At 46.3% G+C, this 23254-nt stretch overlaps 2 protein-coding genes across 7 annotated transcripts in view; one reads left to right on the top strand and one right to left on the bottom strand.

The window, feature by feature from the left end:
- Window positions 1–9383: 9383 nt before the first annotated feature.
- On the bottom strand, window positions 9384–11481 carry ADM (adrenomedullin). Of its 2 annotated transcripts, none has more exons than XM_027651197.1 (4): window positions 11377–11481; window positions 10672–10782; window positions 10220–10360; window positions 9384–9711 (listed from the first exon to the last, which is right to left on the bottom strand). In XM_027651197.1, the coding sequence occupies exons 2-4, from the start codon at window positions 10767–10769 to the stop codon at window positions 9399–9401; spliced, it is 552 nt and encodes a 183-aa protein (XP_027506998.1). In that variant the 5' UTR covers window positions 10770–10782; window positions 11377–11481; the 3' UTR covers window positions 9384–9398. The 2 variants fall into 2 exon arrangements, with proteins under 2 accessions (XP_027506998.1, XP_027506997.1); XM_027651196.1 differs by having other exon boundaries at window positions 9384–9714.
- A 6097-nt stretch (window positions 11482–17578) lies between these two features.
- SBF2 (SET binding factor 2) overlaps window positions 17579–23254 on the top strand; it is a 258173-nt gene continuing 252497 nt past the window's right edge. For 4 of the 5 annotated variants that reach the window (XM_027651189.1, XM_027651191.1, XM_027651190.1 and 1 more), the window contains exon 1: window positions 17584–17761. In XM_027651189.1, the coding sequence (XP_027506990.1) occupies window positions 17707–17761 (55 nt within the window). In that variant the 5' untranslated portion in view covers window positions 17584–17706. Of the gene's footprint in view, window positions 17762–23254 lie in introns of all 5 variants that reach the window. The other variant, XM_027651193.1, reaches the window with a different exon arrangement.

Consider the following 23254-nt stretch of genomic DNA (forward strand, 5'->3'; position numbering starts at 1 on the left):
TACTTTGATATTGTTATCTGAGATACCTTCTTATCTTCTCTCTTCTTCTCCCCCTTCTTTTTTTTTTTTTTTTTTTTTTTTTGACTTGCTAATGCCATCTACCTCCACGGCCTCTCAGGACAAAGAATTCCAGGAATCCACTAACTTCTGTGTAAAAAAAAATATTTTCTTTTATCAGTTTTAAACCATTTCCCTGCTACTTTCAGTGAGTGACCCTCTCTCCCAGCTGTAATATTACAAGATTTGATGAATGACACTTCTGCATTCGCCTTACCAACCACCTTAATGATTCTCAGTAACCTTCCCAGTGATGTCCAGCACACTGATTTCTTGCTGCTGCTGGACACTGAGCTGCATCTCGGATTTGGCCTACAACACCTGTTCTTTCTAAAAGAACTGGGCTTTTCCAGTCCCTTTCTTCATCATAGATTTTTTTTTTCTCCAGTCTCATGTACTTTGAGTACATGAGAGCTGCCAGAGTTAAAAAGCAATCTAATTTAGCAACTGGTAGCTTCAAACTGCTGTGTTTTTAACCAGAAAGCAGAATGGAATCCTAACTGGAAACCAAAACTGGATCTAGAAAAGAATTTGAAAGACCATTTTGAAACCCTTTCTGAAGGTACACATATATACAATTTACTGTTTCAAAATATCAATTTGACTGAGATCTGACATTCCCTGGCAGGTATTTGTGCAGTAGAAGGGCTGTTTAGACTGGGTTTTGCACAAGCCTTTGTTTCCAGGCTGGAGGAAGGGTGCCCTGGCTGCTCAGTGCTGTTCTTTAGGTTCTCACTGGGCTTGTTCACACAGGGGCCTCCTCCAGGGATCTCCAGTAAACAGCCTTTAATGGAAGAGGGCTGACAGCAACTTTGATTTCTGTCTTCCCGGTCTTTCAGCTGCGTGGTTGTTACTGATGGTGTATAGGTGGCAGGCCTAAGTCTCTCGTGCCTGTGCCTCACTGGGCAGGTGTGTTTTCATGTCTGTGTTTCTGGGCTTCCATGGTCAATATGTGAGTGCATTCATCTCTTGGGTGGTGGTGGTTCACCCTGTTCATCAGTCCTGTCTCCCACTCCTCTCCCTGAACTGGCAGTAGTTAATTGTGGTGCTCCACCGTATTTGCAGCCTTAGGCCGAGGGAAATAGTTTTTCTGGCCTGGGAACAGGACTGGTGCCTGTCCTGAGGGAAAGAAGCAAAGATGTGGGCTGAAGTGATCTCCTGGCTGAAGGTCCATGCTCCAAGTGTGCCCCTACAAACATTCCTACAACATTTCCATTCTCCTGTTTGTAACTGTAAACTGGGTGGGCTGAATGAAGCACCTAGTGAATCACTGTATATCCAGCAGAGAGCAAATTTAACCAGCACTGATTCCAAACCAGATGTAAATAAAAATGTACCATTTCAACTACTTGTTTTAAACCTGTTTGGAGTAAAAGGCTGAATGTTGTATGTCAGTGTCATATACAATATAATTTTTGAAGAATCTCTGTAGTCATAGAGATGAGAAGAAATACATTGATGGAAGGCCATTTTTCAGTGCCTGGTTGAGTTACTCAGCAGGATTAAAAATAAAATTTAAAAATCCCTCATATAAGCCAAGAAATCTTTACCATCTTGTACAAGTCATCTCTGTCTTCAGCTTCCTCAGATACAATTTAAAGCAGTGTTTCATACCAGATATACCGCTTTCTCCTTGTGTGAGTATCATTGGATTATGTGTTGTAATGAAAGTATTTTGTGGTACATCATTTATTAAAATAAGAATCCTTGTATTATGCTGTGTATAACTTACACAATCGTGTAGAGTGATTTCAATCCAGCACAAAAATTATTTTATTTTTTTTTTAGAAAATAATCCCTTCTGTTTTTAAGAGAGGAACAACTTCAGTTCTGTGATCACAGAAGCTGACAGCTCACACCTAACTACTGAGATGGTGTTTTGTTTATGCCTTAGGGAGATGGGAGAAGCAGTTCAGTCTGACTCAGCACACTGTTCTGATTCCTGCCTTTTAAAGAGCTCTGTGTCTAGAAATGAAGAGCATGTGCACGTCTCTCTGATCATGAGTTCTCATGAAAAGGCAATAGTGGTCTTTTCTAACTTCAGCCTTCTTTACTCATCAGTAAATAGGTCATTCCTGTAACACAGGAGCCAATGTTCCCCTTTGATCCCTTCATGTAATACCTTGAAAACAGTATTTTCTCAAAAAACGCTGCTGTGTTCAGTGTTCTCTTGGTAGCCCACAGTGGCAAAAGTGGTATCAGGACAGAAGTATCCAGGCATCCACTGGGCAAAGTGTAACCCCTGGGCTTACTCAGAACAACAGAAACAACAGAATAGCTCCTTTCTTCATCTCCTTGAAATAAGTAAAGGTATTGTGCTGTTCCTGCTTTTTCTGAGTAAAGCTCAGGAGGAATGAAAAATGTCAGTCTCTGCCTTACTCAGCACATTGAGTAACCAGCCCAGGCCAGCTATAAAGTGCTTTTAAAGCCAGGCCTCCCCCCGATTCTGGCAGCAGCGCCTGCCACTGGCATCCAGCTCTCATTTTAGAGAGTGATTTGTTTGTCTTCAGGAGGCAGCAGATGGCAGCAAAGTTGTACAGATGCGCCAGACCAGTTGAAGAAGAAAAATATCTTCGTGCACACACACTCTAACAACATTCCATGGAAAAATCGTCTCATTTGTTTCTGTCTGTCTTGCAGTGTGGTTAAGACAATAAATCAGGTTTAATGGCCCTCATGCACTTGTAACGTGAGGGGTTGTTTTTCCCCCATTACCAGGAGTTAATGAAACCAGATTGGGGTGAGAGGATGTGAATTATCGTGCAGCAAATCGTCACTGTAGGACTCACTTCTTTGTGCAAATCTTTTTGTATCCTTCTGATACAAACTGATTGCTTCACGCAAATATTATCACAAAGTGCTAGTGTGTGCACCCTGAGGGATGCAGGAGCTTTGACTGCCAATCTCTGCTGTGAGCTGTGTAACCACTCACTCTGATTTGGGTTGTCTGGATACATCCTTTTCCGGTGCTCCAAAGCAGGTAGTGAGACTTTTTTTGAGACATAAAGAGAAGAAAGAGAGGAGGAAGGAAATGCTACTGTATAAAGTCTTGATGTTTAAAACACTTCACAAAGTCCTAGTGCATTAAATAAAAAATGAAGTCTGGGTTTTGGACAAGAACACTGGAAGTTTCTGGGATTCCATCCCTACTCACGAACACATTCAGTGACGCACTTGACACATGTATGTTTGTTGAAGTTGTCCTTGCCAGCAGCACCACATCCACTTAAGAGCAGCAGCAATAAGCATACATTGCTGAACTCATTTCAAATTGAACTGAGAGTCTGGATTTGAGTTACTTCTTTTTGACACAGATCTCATCCCTTACTTCTATCTTTTGGTAGTTTCTTCAGCGTTCAAAACTGAAGAAATTGTGAGAATAAGTGAAGTATAAAGCAAAATTTACAATACAATCTTTTGGTATAAAAATAGACATGTTTTTGAAAGAAGGCTGGGGCTTAGATTTTCTCCCTGCTGAAGTCAGTAGAAGTTTTGTTTCGATGAGATGGGATCAGTTTCAGGCCTGGGATTTGGTGTTGAGATTCCTATCTGGCTCACCAGTTCATCACACCAGAATGCCTGATGTCTGTAGGCAGTAAGGAGACTAATGATATATGCCAGTTGCATATTTTTCATGTTGTTTATCAATAAAGGGCCAGACTACGAATGTGTTCCTTATGCAGAATGAGATGCAGAGCTGCACAGCCTCGGGAAAAAAATGACTTAGAAAAAGTGATTTAAAAATCCATCACTTTTTCCTTGTCTCCAAAGAGAACAAACTTACTTTACAAGGTGCAGCTGTCTTCTCCCAGTGTGCAGCCTCAGATCTGAGATCCAGCGCCCTCATACACAGGCAGGAAAGTGTGGTGGCCCAGATCTGAGAGTTTGCTGCTTTCTAGCAGAGAGCCACAACAGACTTGGGTCACGTAAGGGGAAGTGTCCCACACGCCCTCCTGTCCTCTGCTGTGACAGCGCTGGGCTGAATTGCACGGTGCCCTTTTAGTCTTTGAGTGATTCAGTCTCGTGGTAACCCCCGTTACAGTACCCACCTATTAAAAGGACAATAAGCATGTTTGTTTGATGAACTGCTTGGTTTGCTCCTGAACTAACAGATAAGATCCAGTTTGTTTGTTCTGCCCTTTCTGCCAATACTACTGGACATCAGAGATTAAGACCCAGACACTTGTTTGTTTATTTTTACACCATGCAAAGTATGAAGAGAATATAAACCTTTTTATAATTGATGGAAAAGTTGCGTGTAATTCACAAGAAGTGACAATTGACTGAAAGTATTGGAAAAATATTTCTTTTGCAAACCTATTCTGAGAGTCAGAATTTATTACAAAATATGTGCCTTCAGTGGGGTTGATCTTTCCTGTCTTTGGAAAACCCCAGGATTTTGTAAGTGGATGGGAGACTCGGGGAGGTCTAGTTAAATGTTTTGTAAAAGTTATCACAGAATCAAAAAAAGTCAAAAGATTTCATTTGGCCTCCTCATTGCTGTTGCATTTGCAAGGAATGTTGCAAGCAAAACACTCCAGTCTTATCAAATCATTAACATTGATTCTAGTCTTAATGGGACCATTTGTTTTTCATTTGGAGACATTATCAAGCATTTTGACTGGTGTATATAGCTTGTAGTAAAAAGGCTTTTACATAGCAAAGTTCTTTACCTCATGAAAAAATTATGCTCCTTCTCCTCGTGAAGGATACATGGCCTCGCTCCAAAGAAATAAGTATTTTAAAATTAAAACAATTTCAAAGCTGACACAAATTATTTGGTGAAAAGTAAACAACTGTCCTTTAAAAAACATTTGGATAATAAAAGCAAACTCTTGTGAACATAATAAACAAATTTTAGTTAGGCATAAGTGGATTAGTTATTGGTTGTACTCAGTCATGCTGGAATTTTTCCTCCTGATGCCTGTGTGCTCTACACTACTTAAGTATGATGTGAGATAATATGAAGCGGTGTATTGACGGCACAAGGAAACTATTTGGATGGCTGTCTGGAGTTGCCATTATTGGCTTTAATTATGACTTGCTGTCCTTTGGGCACTAAATGAGCCAGAAAAGTCTTCATATGTGCCAAAGTATTCATTAATATTCCCCTTTCTGTCGTTGTACTTGCAGAAAAAGTTTTAGTCTGGCACCTGACTGCAGTTCTTCTTAGCATAGACCAAGATGCTTTGCAGATTTTGATAATCATCTAAAAGCACACCAGCGTCTCTACTTTTTGGATACAGTAGAAGTTGTTCCTAGGTAACAGTGGCACAACTCTGACCACTTTCTGATGTAACTGGAGAACAAACACTTTTCACAGTCATCCAGTGACATGGCTGCCTAAAGTCAGTGTTGCGGTACCAACTGGAGAAATAAAAGTAATTCCTTGTTTCCCTCTTCCAGGTTAGGGGACCTGCACTAGGCTTTTTGGGAAAGTTCTCGTATATCATCATTTTAGGCCCCTTGCCACAGTTCCGTATAGACTTAATAATGAAGCCACAAAAATCTTTCTGAAATGAAAATAGCCTTTGGAATCCATTTTGGTAATGAAAAATTGTCTATAGTGAAGTACTTTTTTTCTCTGCCATGGGGTGTCTCTTGGGTAGGTACAGAACAAAATAATCCCTCATAAAGAATATTCCATGAACTCTTCTGACACTTCACTGTGGAGGCTGTGCTGAGTATGGTGACCACTCCTTTGGCATTCACTCTTGAACAGACCAGTGGACAAGGATGAATTCCTGCTCCAATACATATTTACCGTTACAAAACTTAATTTTAATTTAGAACCTGGTTTGAACCAAACTTCAAGTCATAGTTTTAGCACCCTTTGAAATACTGTCCTGTGGGACACCAGACTGTTCTTAGAAATCAATATTTTAACTAAGGTGGTGTATAAACAGATGCTCCTCATTTTGGAGGCATTTGGTGACATCTTCCACTTCTCATCTGTCACATTAGAGCATAAACTGGCCTTGACTTAAACATATGGCTCTTCTTGAACTTCTATGACTATAGGAGGATGCTTACTTTCATGGGCTGTTTTACAGCCTTGTTGTCCCTGAAACCCGAGATCCCCACGCTTTTCAGAGATTTTTAGCTAGTTCATGTAGGAATTTCAACTACTGTTTGAGCATTCCTACCCAATATTTGCTTTGTGGGGTGTTTGTAGTGAAAAGATGCTTAGCCAGAGATCTTCAGTATCATCCCCTGCTTGGGCAGGAGGAAGAGCTTTCACCTGGACAGCTTGCACTGGGGCTGGCGTGGAAATGGATGAGAAGGAAGAATGCTGTCTCGATATATTTTAGCCCTTATAAACACATGCCCTGAAACCTGGAACTCAGTTGTGACATGGGGTTAGCTGCTCAATGGGAAGGAGTCCCTGCCTGCCTGCTCTGTCATCCTCCTCCTCCTTATCTAGCCTAGGTTAGCCAAAATACTCTGTTATGCTGTTTCCAGGGTTTCCTTTCCTGCTCTGTACATTCAAAGAATGTGCCATCTTCCAGACACAGGGCTCCTCACTACTTTCTGGCATGTCTAGTTCAGCAGTGTTGCTCTTTATACTTTCTGAAACATGGTTTCAAAGACTGGTGGGGGGAATGGAGGGAATAAAAAAAAAAAAATCTTTCTTTAATTTCTGTTTATTGCAACTGCAGAGTTTTGCTTCTCCCTACAAGTGCGACAGGTGGTGCTCTTGCTCCTTCCAAACACAAGCAGCATTTCCTAAACTCCAGTCAAGTCAGAATTGTGCCATCCTGCACCAGCTGGCTGTTTTTAGCCCTGTCACATAAGGGCAGGATCTTTCAGCTTTGGGTGAAATGTTTTCTACCAGTGAAGGGGAAAGAAGAGAAGGTACTTTAAGTAAGGACTGGATGTTGGCAGCAGATGAAGAAAAGATCAATACAAACAAAAGTAACTAGTTGGCAAGTACATCCTTAATTACCACACTATAGCCCAATCCAGCATTCTGTCCCAAATTTAGATGTGTAAGCCATAAGAAAAACACTGTAGCTATTAAATTGAATGATTCTGTTGAGGTCCTTTCTGTTGTGCTGTTGTGCTTTAAGTAGCATCCTGCTCTCACCTACACATTGTAATTTCCCACTGCAGGCACCCCAAAACTTGTAACAGCAACTCTTCCAGTGTCAAGGTGTTCCAGGATTTTAGAGTAGCCACTTGCTTGTTTCTCAGCTGGCAGCCGTACTCTGCACTGAAGATCATGCATTTGCTGTCACCCCTTACATCTTACAAAATCTGGATCAGAAAGGCCGTCACCAGTAGAGAGGTAAATTCTCTTCCAGCTGTTAACAAAGAGATGGTAATTAAAATTGGCAAGTGTCATTATACTTGCTTTTTATTTCTTTTAATAACATTTCAAGTGGAAAACGTGCCTCTCAAGATTTCGAAATTCTTAGTTGAAAACGTTTAGGAAAGTAACTAAAAATAGGCAATTCTGAGCAGAACTTCAAAGTTTGGGGAGAAAAATTATGATTACATGCCAGGTATGTAGTCACTCCATCCTTACCCAAGCTTTTTTGCAGCAGTCTTCCTGGAAAGGCATCAGTGCCAGTTCTTTCAAATTTTTCTTGTAAATATATGTTCCTGAGGTATTTAGTATTAGGTGAAAAAAAAAAAAGTAAATTCCCACTTCATTTATTCTAGCAGCATTTAGTTCTGCTGTTCCCCAGTCCTCTCCTGTGTATGTTAACTGTGCTCAGAGATATGGTAAAATAGGGGAAATTGTATGTGTCACCCAAGAAGTTATTTAAATACACTTGTTTTTAGGTTTGTTTTGTTGAAGTGCAAGGAGTACTTACCAATAGATGGTGCTGTTGGTGCATTAATTAGGTTCAGTTTCACATTTGTTTTCTGGTCTGTGGTTGGAATTTGTTTAAAAAAAGTAGAACAAAATGAAACACCCCCCCCCCAAAAAAAAAAAAAAAAGAAAAAAGAACAAAACAACAAAATCCCCAATGCTAAGCTTTTATCCAAAATGTTCTCCCCGCACTGAACCGGTCACCGTTTAACTTTAACCTGAACTGTGGCCCAGGAAATCCTTCAACATAAATAACCTTGGAAGCTGCCATGACCATTTTTGGAACGTGCTCCCTCAATAAATCTGTTACTTTGTTGTGCAATGTTGAAGTGTGCAGTTGTTTCTCTGATTAATTAGGGCAAAAAATAAACTTGCACGATCAATCCAAGCTGTGACACGTTTCAGCCCTGGCTGAAACATGTGGGCAGAAAAGAGCCTTAGAGCCCTCTTGGCAGACCTGCCTTGGGATTTTAGGATGCATGCTGGTTTGGAGTTTACTCCATTTGATGAGATAAGGTGGCTGCTAACAAAGTCCACAGTGGAAGAGTTTTGGTCTGTCCCAGAACTGCCACACTAGGTTAGCACGGGTAGGACTGAACACAGTAAGAAATGATTCATCTTAACCACTGCCCCCACTAAAGACAACAGAACAGAACAGAACTGTTTTATGTAATTGTGTTTATTTTATTTCACATATTACCCATGGAGAACAGCTGATACATTCTCTACATCTTTCACCAGTCTGGAATGCAAGATAAAAAAAGGTATGGAAAAAGAGTTTAACGTTTGACATTCACGATATGAAAAATAGAGGGGATACAATGTTTTAAAATGCCCGTATGCAATATATATATATATATATATAAAACGTATAAAAATAAAATATATTTTTCAAAAAAAAAAAAGATACAAACATGACACAGAACAACCTTAAATACCGATACGTATCTCGTGATCCACACACACCGCACTTATAATTAACAAAAACCACGTACAATTGCACTTTTCCTCTCTGTGACGTTCAAGTATATCGCAGTCCCCGCAGGGACTAGTGAGTGTCCGATTCCCTGCCGGGTGCAGATAACGCAGAGGGTAGAGCAGATGTGGGCGGCCTGTCCTTGCCCGGGGCTGACGGGCACCCTCAAACTCCCGGAGGCAGAAGGCGAGACCGGGGCCAGTCGCCCGCCAGCGGGTCCCCCCCGTGCGGCGGGGCTCCCCTGAGCATCCCCTCCTCGGGGCAGGGCTCAGGAAGGACCGCCCGGCCCCCCGGGTGCAGCGGCGGGCGGGGGGCGGCTCGGCGGCGCCTTCCAGCCCCGGGCGGCGGGTGCGGGAGCCGGCGGGGCCTCGCCCGGGGAGGGTCGGAGTGGGCGGCGTGCGGGGGGCGCAGCCCCGGCCCTTCACAGCTCCCCCGCGGAGGGCGCGCCGGGTCCCGCCCGGGCGGGCGCTCTCCGCGGATCCTGCCGGATCTCAGTCCGCGCCTCAGTCCATGCGTCGGGGCGGCCTCGGCCGGGGCGTGCGGCGCTCACACCTCCAGGACGGGGTCGAGGGGCTGCGCCCGGTGCGTCCGTGGGCGCCGCCCGGCGCGGGGTGAGCGCGCTGGGCTGCGGCGCTCGGGCAGGGACCGCCGCCGCCGCCGCCCGTAGCCCTGCGGGCTGATCTTGTTGGGAGGGGCGGTGTCGTCCTTATCCTTATTGCCGGTCGTCCTGTGGATCTCGTCGACCAGCCTCTGCACCGTGCACGTCCCGAAGCGGCACCCCATGCGGATGGCTTGGAAGTGGGGGAATCTGTTAATGCTCTGGCGGTAGCGCTTGACGCGGATGTGAGCATCCTCCCGGCTGCTGCGAGGCAGGAAGAGAGAGAACGGGCATGAGAACAGCGCAGTGGGCCCCGGAGGAGGGGACCCGGCGGACGCGGGAAGGGGAGGAGAGGGCAAGGAGCCCCCCACGCTGGAGACGGGGTTGTCCCGAGGGTGCCCGAGTGCCTCCCACCACCCCCGGCTCTGCCCTCCGGCGAGCGGCGGGAGCGCGGAGCAGAGCTTGCTGCCCGTGGGGGGAGAGGCCCCGCCGGTTTATGGCTGTTACTTTATCTATGGATCCAGAGCTCAAGTTACTATTTATATCTGACTTTCGCAGTAAAGGCGCTACTATCTCCCGCCAGCTAAAGAGCGCGGGGAAAGGGAGGCGGGAGGCTGCTTTCAGCGCGATGTGCAGCCCGGGCAGGACCTGCCTCCGGGTCTGGGGGGACCTATAGCGAGAATAACCCGAAACACCCGGAAAAGGAGGGCTCCTGAAACTTTGCACCGCCTCGAGCAAGTGCCCGAGCCCAGAAAGGGCTGGGATTTACCTGGGATGCGAGACTCGGAGATCCTCCTTCACGTCCTGGGTTCGTACGAGAGGCAGCACATCGGCGGCTGCCCCCAGCCCTCGGAGCACGCCCGCAGGCTTCACGTCCCGCTTGGCTCGGCTCAGTGCCCATTTTGTCCATCTGAAAGGAGCACAAGGGAAGAGGACAGCCTGTTAGCGCAAGCCTGCAGGGCGGGAGCCAAACCAAATAGATTCGAGGGGCCAAAATCTTTGCCAGCGCCGAGATTTTCCCCCCCCTCTTTTTTTTTTTTTTTTTTTTTTTTTCCCCTTTAATGTTTCCTGAAAAGGCATGAGGCCTTCAAGGAGCTGTGCAATTCCCATAGGGAGTCCGGTCCCTCCGATCGCGGCCGGAGCCCGGCGCGGGGGCGCGGGGGCTCCGCAGCTCCACGCGCGGTACTGGGCGCTGGCAGGAGGGCGCGCTCCGATACTCACTTTCTTTTGAACTCTGTCGCTACGTCCACCCTTGCAGCATCCACCCCGAAGAAGGTCACAGAACCGAGATAGAGCAGAGCGACGTGAACTAGTTTCATTCTGGCTGGGCTCCTGGTGGAGGGAAAAGTGAAGACCCGTAAGCATGCTTGCTAATGAAAGTCAAGTAAGGACTGTCCTTTATTTCTGGTGATTCCAGAGGGCTCCTTCCCCCGCAGAGCCCCCAGGCTACCGGGGACTTTGTGTCTGATATGAACCAGAAGCTAATATTTGCTCAACAACTTATCACAGAGTAAATAACAGAGCCTCCAAAGTTTACGTTTGCGGAGAGTTTTACTTGCAGAGGCGGCTGAAAACCAGCAGGATTTCCAGACTACCCCCAGCGGCTTGCACTAGGATTTAGCAAACCCATGAGATTAGAGAGCTGGCTATCGGACGCATCGTTTCCAAAACTCCAGCAAGTGTTTTGCTGCCTGGAAGTTTATCCCCCGATAGCTCCTCTTCCCACTTCACACGCAGAACCAGCTAGTTCTGGATCTTATGTTGTAAACTGCAGCTGATGCCAAGAGCCAGTGCAAGACTTCGCAGCATAACTCCAAGCTCTTCAAAACAGTCCAGATTTAGTAGATTCTTACTTCCTCTCCACCTCCCCTGAATCTTTTGGTTGTTGTTGCTGTTAAGGTGGGGGGAAAAAAAATTAGTTCTTACCTGACAGTGAGGATAATCCACTGAGACAAATGTTTTTGTAGTAGCGATCCGAGCTTGCAGGGTTTCCTGAGGAGCGAGAACTCCTCCTTTGTGTGTCTGAAGTAACCACTGCCGAGCTGCGCTCCACCGCTCCCTCTTATAGAGCAGCGCGGGGGAAGTGGGTGGACCTTGGCGTGGCTGGGCAATTTTTCTTTGACACTTACCCCCACCCCCACATTTCAAGCACTCCTTAAGCATTCTAGCCTGGATTGGGGGCAACATATACTAGGGTAAAAATAAGAGGATTATTGAAAATTATCTTAAACAACCCTCTTGGTATTTTGTTAATTATAACGGCAGCTTTTAGGTGTGGATTCCGAGTAATGGCATAACTTGCAAAATCTGATAAGCCCCTCAGTCTGTTTTACTGGGGAGAGGCTTTATAACTGCTGATATATAATTATATTTGCATGGTCTGTAGCATAATTTCTCATTCTAGACATCTTAACTTCAGGTGGGTGGAAGCAGGGGAGTGGGAACCAGACTCGATCCATTTCAAAATCCATGAAAATCCATCAGATACCAAAGTTCCCAAAATAAACCCATATTTGGACAAAGTGAATTATAATGAGTAACTGTAATGAGCGCCAGCCTTCTTTACATAATTAAGGAATATCAGACATCATTAATATTTATGACCCAGCTTGGGTGCATTTTTTTATCTAACAAAATGTATTTGATTTACTTGATCGATTCAAATAAATCACAATTCAAATGGTTTTCGAAGATGAGAGTTAGACCCCAGTTCTGTACCTTGGAACAGAGGAGGCGATATTGCTTTGGGGCAAACACAGGGTCACTGAAATGCTTGGAATAGGGAAGACCTGCCGTGCCTTGTGCTATTCCCAAACCTTCACAGACGTGAGTGCGCTTACTTCCCCGGACATCAAGCTAAACCAGCTCAGGATCAGGGTCTCTAACAGCATTCTCCCGGCTGGCCAGCAGCAAAACCTTAGTCAGATCACCTTGTTGTTTGGGTGTTTTTTACAGTTTTTGAAGTCTTTGCTCCGTGACGCTTCAGAAATGCAGAGGTCCGGCTTCGCAGGGGGTGCTGGAAGCCATCGCCAGATGGACCGTGCCTCTGCTCGCATGTCACAATGCAAATTCGGCGGGACCGAGCGAAATGCCTCGGGAGATCTGTGCCCTGGGGCGTCGAGGTCCCCTTCCCAGCAAGAGACACTCGGGAGGAAGGAATGAGCCGGTGAGATGTTTCTCACACACAAAAACACTTTGTTTTGCCCCAAGCAAAGTGTTTCAAAAATCAGGTGAGTATGTGCTGGTGACTCTGCCTTTTGTAGATAACCACGGTGGATAACAACACCCTGGAGAGGTATGTGCAGGGGGATGACGGAAACTTTCCTGTGCGCAGCTGACTCGGTCTAAGGTGCTCCCTCCCTCCCCCCGCTCTCCAGCAGCGTCCAGGCATCTGGAGCCTTCAGTCTCCGGCATCTACCTGTGCGGGTCAGGCTGGCGCGGCAGCCGCCACCCCGCCGTCCCTCACACGCTCCCAGCACTGCCTGTCGCTGCTCCCCATCGCATCCCCCGGCCGGCCGCCCTTCTCCCCCGAGCCCCCGGCGCGGTCCCGCGGGGCGAGGCGGGTTCCCCGGCCGTGAGCGGCCGCCGGGCGAGCCCGGATCGGCTCCTCCGCCGCACCTGCCCGGCCGGAGAGCGGGGCGGGACCGGCGGTGGCTCCGGAGCGCCGGGAGCCGCCGGGGCAGCGCGGGGGCAGCGCCGGGGCTCCCCCGCGTCCCTCCCGCCCGACGGCTCGGGCAGCTCCGCGGAGTCACAGCCCCCCGTGCTCCGGAGCAGGAACGCTCAGAGCGAGGGCTTGGGCTGGAAACTGGGGGAGGAAGGAGTGGGAAAGGTGGTGTAGAACGGGACCGTGTCATGACCAGAGCTGCCCCACTGCAGCAGCCCGCGATGGCTGGGTTTTAGAGACTTCATGAGGCAGCTCAGGCTCGAGCGAGTTCAAGTGTTTCCTTGATCAGCAGAAGCTGAAACTGAATCTAACTTTTTCCGAATGGGAAGGCAGGATTTGGTGTGATAAGCATTGCTTTGACTCAAATTAGGTCTCATGTTCCAGTAAAAAAAAAAAAAAAATCATAGATTTCCTCAAATGCTGGAAAATCCCTCATTAAAATCCTTGTCTAAACGGGAAGTGTATTTTGTATACTCTTAGCCAAACAATGCAGAAAGAATCCTACACTGCTTTGGGAATAGTAAGAACAGTAGTAACACAACTCACATATGACTTCCATACTGACTACAAATCTCATCTCACTGATGGAAATCAGCTCATTCAAATTCATGAGGTACCAGACTTTGGCACATAAATTATCAGTTTGTTGCTGATGTGATTTTTGAAAGGGTTTCAGCAGGTAAAGCTGGTTCAAATCTGACCCAAAACATTATGTTCTTTGCTCAGATGCTTATTTTGTTCTTCCTAAGAACTTGCATTACCATGCAGTTTGGAAATGAGCAATAGTCACAGAATTTGTACTATGAGGTAACAGTGATCACTTCTAAAAATATATATAATAAATAGTGAGTTATTTCCACTTGAAAAAAAAAGTTACATGCAATGTTCCACAGAAATATTCACAAACTATCAGTCTGAGGCAATGCCATGCAGTTCAGCAAGACTGGGCTCTGATATGAAGTATAGGATCTCCTCTGGATGCTGCCTCATCCATTGTGGGAAAGTTATCCTGGAGGAACATCCAGCTCTTGTACTTGTTTACTCGGGTGTGTCTTTGAACCTCTTGGTGTTGCCATATGTACAGAAGACTTTACAACATGTATCTCTTCTGGCAGGGAGATTGTGATGATTAGTTGCTATTTATAGAGCATTTTATTCAGGCTGAGATTTATTCCAAAAGAAAAGGTCTAAAATCTCTAGATATTGATGGGGAATCAGTTTGAGGCAAATATTCTGTGCTGTTTATGGAAGAAAGCTGCTGTTTGAAGCCATTGGAAGTGCTTTTGCATGCTTCACTTTGGGTTTAAACAAATTTACTGAATTCATATGCCATAGACTTGACTGTATTTCAGGCTGTATGAAAACAGCAGAAAGACAATACTGATAGAATGGCACCCTCTGAAGGATATAAAACCTCACTCAAGCTCCACACAGAAAAGCCTCACTGTCAGTGTATGCACTCAGCCTGTTTTCTCTATGCTGAGGGCACAGTGTCAAGGAGCACAGATTCTGGTGGTGCCATTGGAGGTCGTTTTGGTGAGCCTTATGTCTGATAGGATTGGGTACACCGAACAAAGCCTCCTAAATGAGGGTGGGAAAACCTGTTCAGGATCATGGCTGCTTCCCTGTTCTGGCATGGGGTGAGGTGACACTGGATTAAGAGACGTCAGCACAGTGTGACTTTTATGATTTCCCAAAGGAGTTGACTGTAGAAGGTATTGTGAACCTTCACAACTTTTTGTTGGCAAGTGCACAGTTTGAGTGTGGCAACAGTGTCCCTTGAGTGCTTTCAGACTCTTGGGGAGGCTGCAGCCCCACAGTTCTTCCCCTGGGGTAAGTACATGACTATTCTTCTGGAGACCTAGGCCTTGGTGTCCTCTCAGAGCAGATGGTCTGTGAGCCCCTGGCTCACAGAGGGAATTCAATTTTCTATGGTTTGGATGAGTATTCAGTTTATTTTGCATTAGGCTTTAGGTGAAAAAATCCTGTGTCTGTTCCACTTCTTCTTTTGTCCTATAAGAACATAAGATTTCCCTATACTTAAAGGAAGTTGCTCAGAGAAATTGTGGCTGCCCCATCCCTGGAAGTGTTCAAGGCCAGGCTGGATGGGGCTTTAAGCAACCTAGTATAGTGGAAGGTGTCCCTATCCATGGCAGGGGGTTGGAACAAGAGAGTCTTTAAGGTCCCTTCTGACCCAAAATCATATTTTGTGTGATTCTATGAAATAAATGAGCTCAACTGAACTTCCTATTTCTTATTTAAGATGCATTACCTCTTATGACATGATTTATAAACTTTGGCTGTATTGGTCTAGACAGAAGAAGGAGAAAGGCTGTAAAGTGGGCACAAGCAGTATTGGGGAATCAATAAGTAAACAACTTCCTCTTGAGCCAGCATTTGTAAATGCTCTGGGAAAGGTGTGAGCTGCGAGACAATATTCTCCTGCTAGAGGTGCTGTGTTAAAAGAGCAGTTAGACTTAACCATGGAGAGTTTTTATTACATATTGAATCTTCTTATGAGTGCAGATATGATAACCCTAAGGTCCCATTTCAGCTCCAAATTAAACTTTCCCTCCAGGTTTAGCTGTACAGAACATTGTCCCTCGTTTTTGTAAACTGTTGCATGTCCTGCAACCAAAATGCCCATGCATGATTTAACAAAGGTATTCCGAACTCCTACCTAGTGTGACTGACCCCACAGAGTGCAGCTCTTCCTCAGAAAGGGAAGTCAGTCTTTTCAATGCATATATTACACATTTTTCTTTACTCCTAAAGTTAACAGGCAAATGTATTAAGATTAGATCTTTATACATGTCATTTGCTTCAAAACAGCCGTGCCACGAAGTTGATTACTCCGAGGAGATGTCACCACTTCGATCCGCTGGGAAGGCACAAGTGGGAATTCTGCTGGATTGTCAAAGCTTAGCAACCAATTTACATCTGGCTTATCAGCAAGACACTGCATTGGTGCGTCCCAGCTGAGAGGTGTAAGACTTGTTTGAAACAGAAATATCTCTGAGACCACTAATGACTGTCTGCTGGGTCCCTTGTCATGATGAGTGGTCAGGAGCAAATCCAGTGAGTTTGCTGCAGTCCCACATGCATCCCGGTACCCACGGCTCCTACAGCTCCTCACGGTAGTGCAACCAATGTCCTTAGCGCTGTTTGTTCTCTCCATGCTGTCAAACGGGACGTACACGGGAGCTCATCTTTTGCAGACTTCACCAGCTCCCCATCATCATCATGGCTAGGCTTTGTGAACGAAGATTTGGGAAGGGCTCTACCCACATTTGCTACAAGCGCACTGGTGGCTAAAGAGGCCAATGCGAGATAGACAAGACCGGTAGCAAAAGGCACAGCAGAAAGACTCCTTGGATGGTATGGGCAAGGCACGATTCTTTCTGCGTTGTCTTTTTTCTTCTATGGTGATCCTGCGTGCGTTCTCAAAGGCATCAGCAGCGTTACAGACAGTGTGTCTCCAGGCCTCCCGATTGGATGCCAGAGTAGACCAGTGATGATCAACGTGACCAGCTACCCAAACGCTGTACTGTCAGACACCACGTTCGTTCATCATGAGCATCTCTGCCACTGCTGGCAGAGCCCACCGGGATTTCGGGGGCAACAGTCCCAAACTTGTCGGCCCCGTCTGTACATTATAAGTAGCAACACGGCACCTCCGGCACTGCCACCGCCCGTGCCCGGCCAGCATGTCCGGGACCAGGCGGGTCAGGCCGAGGCACCGCCGGCCACTGCCCCGCCAGGCTCATCCCCCGCCTGAGACCCCCCTCCGGGGCCGCGGCCGCTGCTGTGAGGGGGGACGGGGGCCGAGACCCTCCCTGTCCCTCGGCACCGCCACAGAGCCCGGCCGAGCCGCGGGACGGCTCCCCCCGCGGCGGCACGTCCCGCACATCCCGGACGAAAAGTAAACAGGAAACATCCTGGAAGCGCAAGTCCCGGTTTTCCCGAGGCCGGGCTGGCGGGGATGGCACCAGCTCACATTAGCCGGGTTCCATTTTCGCGGAGCCTCGGCGGGGGCGATGCCCGACCCCGGCAGCTCCTCTCGGGAGCGGTGAGGTGCGGTCCTGCCCAGGCACCCGGCTCTACCGGGGCGTGCGGAGCGCTCGGCCCCGCCGCGTTTGTCTTCAGTAACGGGGAGCGCGGCCCGGTCCCGCTGCCCCCCGGGCGGGCACCGCGCAGGGCGGCTGCCGGCACACAAAGCCCACCGCGGGCGGGGCACGGACCTCCCCCGCCGGGCCCTCCCCGCCCGCGGGGTGCTCCCAAGGGAGGCACTGGCGCTGGCACCGGTTCGTGCCGGGGCAGCGGGCGGCCCGGGATAGCGGGACAGCCCGGGATAGCGGGACCTCGGCAGATGCCGGGACGGCGCGGCCGGGCCGCCCCAGCCCCCGCCCAGCCCGCGGGGTCACGGCGAGCGGTCCGGGCGGCGCGCAGGCGCACGGCGCGCCCGCGCCTCCAACATGGCTGAGGTGCTGCCGCTCCTCCTGCGGCGGGTGCGGAGCGGAGGATGCTGAGCCCGCCCGGAGCCGCCGCCGCAGCCGCAGGGGTGGTGAGGCCGAGGCGCGCCCCGCGCAGCCATGGCCAGGCTGGCCGACTACTTCATCGTGGTGGGCTATGACCACGAGAAGACAGGTAGGTGTGGCTGCGCGCAGCGCTGCCCCGCCGCGCCTGGCCGCTCCCCCCTGCTCCGCGCTCCTGCCCGGCCCCGGCCCCCGCCCGCCTCCGGCCGGGCCGCGGGAGGAGGAGACTGCGGCGCACACGGGGAGCGCGTCCGGCCGCGGGAGGAGGGGGCGAGGGCAGCGGGGCCAGGGGAGGGTTAATGCCCCTTTCCCGAGGCGGAGCGGGGCCGGCGGGGAAGCGGAGGGGCTCCCGCACCGCCCGGTCGGGGCGCCCCCCGGCCCTGCTCCGCCCGCCGGGAGCGGCGGCGGATCCTTCCCGAGAGCGCGGGCAGGTTAAATCGGTCCCACACCTGTGTCCCGGGGCTGAGCCGCGGACAGCCGCGGCTCCCGGGAGAACAAAGGCCGGGGGGGCCGGGGAGCAGCGAGGTGTTTGCCCCGTGTCATTGATTATCTGCCGCCTGTTGAGCTGTGCCGCGGGAAGCCGGGGGAGGCTCTCGGGAATGGCTCCCCGGGAATGGCTTCCCAGGAATGGCTGCTTTTCCTTAAGGCTCGGGATGCGTTCTGTCCGCTCGGGGGGAAAGGGAAGTGCTGTTATCGGCTGTCGCTTTGTGGGGAAAGAGAGAGTGGTTTGTGTTACGTAACTGCCCGTTGTGATACCAGGGAGACCTTAAATCAGTGCACGAACTGATTCGAAAATGAAGTGATTGTCAACTGGTGTGCGCTTGTCCGGGTGTTTCAGAGTGATCCTCCGAATGTATGTTGTTAATAAACAATATTTTAAACAGTTGAATGTCCCCTCATTTATTTGTCTGTGCATAAACCAAGCAACACTCAAGTTTGTTACTCAGAGTAGTTCTTTGAAGTAGCAATTGCGTGTAATCTGTATTTGTTTGTTCTAAAAGTGTAGCTGATAAACTCGGACTAAGAATTACTTTTCTTTTAAGGAAATATAATTTTTAGAGAAACCGTTGTATCTATGTGTTTAAAGATACAGTGTCTTACAAAGTTCTGCTAAGGGTCTCTTGGGTTTTACTATACCAGTATTATTATTCCTTTAACTGTGGCTTGGTTCCCCCTCCCACCCCATTTGGTAATAGGCTTGTCCTAATTGTGCTGTCAAAATTAAGACGTGAAATGGAGAGTATTTTATGTTGAAAATAAAGATCTCCCTTTTTGCCCCTCTCCCTTTTGGAACTTTTCCCCTGACAAGGCAGAGAGGCCCAAATCAAAACAAAGAAGCAACCAAAAAATCAAGGTGTGCTTTTAAGAAGACAAAGCAAGTAGGCTGCTTACTTCAAGGGTATGATCAATCTGATGTAGCCAGTATGTGAAATAAAATTACAGATTGCATTGGAAAGTTTTATATTTGTAAAATGTCTTCATCTGTATGTTTAAGTATGTGTTTAACTTCCTGTACATAAATTGTCTCGTGAAGGTTGGTAGAACTGCTTGCATGGATGAAACTGAGCAGATTCAGAAATAAATCCAAAACCTTAATTTGAAAAGGTCATGCCCAGAAAGTAACTATTTAGACTTCATTATTTAAATTACTTGTTGCTACTTTAATGCTTCATAATAAAGATGCTTGAAGGAACAACATTCTGTTGAAGACTAGGCATGCATTGTTTTCCAAATTCCTTTACCCCCACATGCAGTCCCATAATACATGGAGTACTGACCTTTATTTTTCTTATAAAATGGTAGTTTCTTTATGCATTTATTATGCTTCCTCCCATATGAAAAGCATAGACAAATATTTCTAGGATTATAGACTTGCTGCTCTTGAAACTTTTATATTTTTAAGTATGTTCTCTCTTTTTTTTTTTTTTTTCCCATCTTCAGCAACATTCTGGCTTGGGTTTAATATGTTTGATTTTAATGTTGGGTGTAATTACATTTTATAGTGTTGTGGGTTTTTTTCAGGCATAATCTGTGGAGTAGCTTTGTGTAAACAAGCAAACAAAAATCTTGTAATCTTCCCCCTTTTCCCCAACCTGTATGTCAGCAGCATTTGGGATAATATGCACTTGTGGTTAATACAGAAGGAGGTTTATGGTAGTGACTGTTCTCCCAGAAAAGCCCCACTGTGTCTGCAGTCTCTCTGTAGGAGCCATCATCTGCTCTGGCTGGTTATATGGATTTATTTACATGTGCCAATATCTGCAATACCACTGAAAATGTGGTAAATTTATTGCTTTCCTGCGCAGATTATCTGGCTTTATTCAAAGCCAGCGTGCTATAAATGTCTAAAATGCAGCGTCTGTGCACTTGTGCAATTTAGGAGCAGATTTCTACATTTTTCTTATTGCGGAACAACTTTGTTATTGAGGTATTACAAGTTTTTGTCCAACATAGTCTTAAGGGGAAGTGAGCAGTTTTTTTGTCCTCGAATAAACCAAAGAGTGTATCCTTTGGGAGTCAAACATATGAAAGTCCATTGCTGGTCTGGTCTAGGCCTGTGTAAATTGATGTTACAGCAAGTCCTAGTGCTGTCATTCCTATTGTGTTAAATCTTCCTTTCATTTTCAGCTTGCTTTAGGATGGTGACCTGTCAAGAAGGCCTTTCTTGCTGAGCATTTTGCCTGTGTTGCTGTATTATTTTGTTCCTGGGTTACTTTTCTGCTAATTTTTCAAGCAGAGCTGGCTCACCGGGATGTCAGATGAACGCCGGGATTGGCGTAAAGGATGATCAGGAGCATGCTGGAAGACAGATCAGCCCACCCTGAACATATATCAGCTTAAGTGGTCCTGAAACCTTGGGCAATGTTAGTGAGGTGCCTTAGTCTCCTGCATGCTCCAGGGAAAGTAATGGAGGCCTCTGGATAGTTTGCCTAACAGGCAGTTTATTCATGCTTGGCAGGACGCACGGACTCCGCCTGAGCGGAGAATGAGCTTTGCTGGTGACAAATGTCCCTAGAGTTGCAGGCACGTAGGAAGTTGAGAAGGCTTTGTGTTGTAAAGGGTGACCTGATTTGCCCAGCTTTTTATGTTTTTCAGGTACATTTGTCTGTGTTCCTACTTAAGTCTGTGCCTTTCACCGCAAAACTGAGCTTAGATATATCACAGTTTTAATTGCTGTTGTGTATTTTGAGAACTCGTTCTGAACCTCTGCAAGGAACTGCAAGAGCAGTAGCTCCTGTCAGAAGTTCATGTTCATTGTCCTGGGAAACCAGATTAGATAAATCCCCAAAATTGAATAAAACCCCATTTTTTTGTCTGAACAGTGGGAATACGAAGGATTTCAGTCCTACACTAAGGTTGATTGCTTTTCCGTATTTATTTTGCCTTCAGCTGAACCTTGTCTAGGGTAGATAACCACATTTTCCCCCAACATATCAGCACACTGTAAAACTATTATGTAACTATTATGGCTACAAAAGGCACTTACAGAAGTCTCTGAAGGGAGCAAAGGTGCTAGAAAATGTAGGCATTCTGGGTTAACAGCTAGAAGAAAGCCCAGAAGGCCTCGCTGTGTATCCATTTTATTTTTTGCATGGATTTTTGAAGTGTGTTTGATGTGCTTCACCAAAACATTCCCATTTAATATGTTTGAATAATGGAATGTGGATGGGATTTAGGAAGAACACAGATGTTTGTGAAGATCACAGAAGGGCATGAGAAAGTGCCTTTTTGTTTTGTTTGGTTTTGGTTTTGCTGGTATAAGCCCCAACCATAAATCTCTCCCTAGAATTTACATACGATGATACTTGGAAAAGGTAAAAGAACATTTTGTGTCTTTCTTAGCTCAGCAGCTGAAAGGTAAGGAGAAAGAAGAGAGGATCCAAATACTGGATTAACTTACCCATGCACCCATAGCAGCTTTCCTGTAGAGTGCTGTTGTGTACCCAGCAGTTCACTGAGAAAACCTGTGAGGTGGGACAGGGTATTTTCCGTGAGGCTTGGTCACTGTAAGACAGAGGGATGTTTTGTTCTTTCTTATGCATACAGTTGCAATGTGTATGACAGAAGGCTTGCAACAGTATAGCAGTTTTATTTGGCTGTTGTCATAACTGATAGATGCTGGTATAACATGTGTAGGCTCTGTTGTGGTTGTTTCTGTTCTGATTTTTATCAGCTTCTTTTCAGGGAAGCCTTTGTTGTCTAATATAGCTTCGTATCTTGGTGGATTTTGAAACTAGACAAGTGATTCTTGATAGAGGGGGAGAAGTTCCTAAATGGAGTTGTGTGATTCCTTTTTTTTTTTTTTTTTCTGTGAGCAGATTTTACCTGTGGAGAATATAATATCATGAAGATTTTTTTGGTGTGTTTGTTGTATGTTCATAGTTGGGCATTCCCCTGGGCTAGTGTATGTATAAGGAGCAGATGATTTCTTGCTGTCTTGATATGCAACCTCTGTAGAAGAGAAAATGTAGAAAAATAAGAGAATAAAGCTGTTACTTCAGTGACTTTCTTATCTGTGCTGTGGCTTAATTTAATTCAAATACAATCCACGGAAATCTGAAAGGGATTAAAAAACCCAATGAAACCGTAATCCTTCTTCTTGTGGCAGGAGGTTCTTGTAGCTGTAATGGGATGAAACATCAAGTTTCACTGATGTTTCCTTCCATTACAGTATGGAATCAGAACTGGAGCAGAATGTAAGTGTGTGTTGGTGAGAGATGACTGTAGTTGGCTGTGGCTGGGTAGGGCATGGCTGCCCGAAAACTTCGTCAAACAAATTAGTTGCTCTAGTAAGTGAAATTATCTCTTCCTACAAACCTCCTCCTCTTGTTTTCAAATACAACAGATTCCACAATGCTATGCTGAAACGAAGTGAGAAAAGAATATTTCCATTGCATGTGGTTTTGTTTGTTTGTGAGGGTTTTTTTGTGGTGATGTTTGTTCATTATATATTTTTTTTTTTTATGAGCTAAGGCTGTCTTGAAAGTCTGCTTGGAGGAAACCTCCCTCCCAGTATTTTTTGGTAGGATATCTTCATAAAAAGGTATTTGAGCAGTTTCTTCTGATACGTAATGTTGACTCAAAAAAATATTGTTATTTTGATTCAGGGATTTGTTTTCATTTTAGAGAAATCTTAAAATCAATACAGATCATGTACCTTTTCTTTCCCTCAAATGAATGAATGCTAATGAATATTTCTAAAGAACTTACAATAACAGCAATAAAAATACATTTTTTTTTTCAGCCTTTCATTTTAAACCAGGACATTCACGGAGGCTGAATTTTTTCTCTGTGAGTTGTCTCAAATACGAGGACACAGACTATGTTGAGGGAAGTAGCCTTTCATATCTTTTTGACCAAATTGCAATCAAGGAACTCTCTCCCCTTTTCTGTCCTGGATTAGCTTTGTGGATTATTAGGCAGAAAGACACCTTTCCTGCAGCGTGCTCATGGAAAACAGTTTGTTATGCAAGTTTGTTAAGCACTGGCCTTCTGTGACCACAGGCATATTTTTCAGTGGAGGGACAATGAGACTGACATTTAATTTCTGCAAGGTCACAAACATAATAGTCTTGTCTTATAACAGGTAGGATGATAATTATAC

The sequence above is a fragment of the Corapipo altera genome, unplaced genomic scaffold (assembly GCF_003945725.1).
Source record: "Corapipo altera isolate COAL_440 unplaced genomic scaffold, ASM394572v1 78, whole genome shotgun sequence".
NCBI lineage: Eukaryota > Metazoa > Chordata > Aves > Passeriformes > Pipridae > Corapipo > Corapipo altera.

What these genes read in the sequence shown, in the direction of transcription:
- ADM (XM_027651196.1), bottom strand. Translation starts at nt 10,769, where the DNA reads ATGAAACTAGTTCACGTCGCTCTGCTCTATCTCGGTTCTGTGACCTTC. An exon ending in GCGACAGAGTTCAAAAGAAA is followed by an intron (nt 10,361 to 10,671) that starts GTGAGTATCGGA and finishes TGCTCCTTTCAG; the next exon opens with ATGGACAAAATGGGCACTGA. An exon ending in CTCCGAGTCTCGCATCCCAG is followed by an intron (nt 9,715 to 10,219) that starts GTAAATCCCAGC and finishes CCTGCCTCGCAG; the next exon opens with CAGCCGGGAGGATGCTCACA.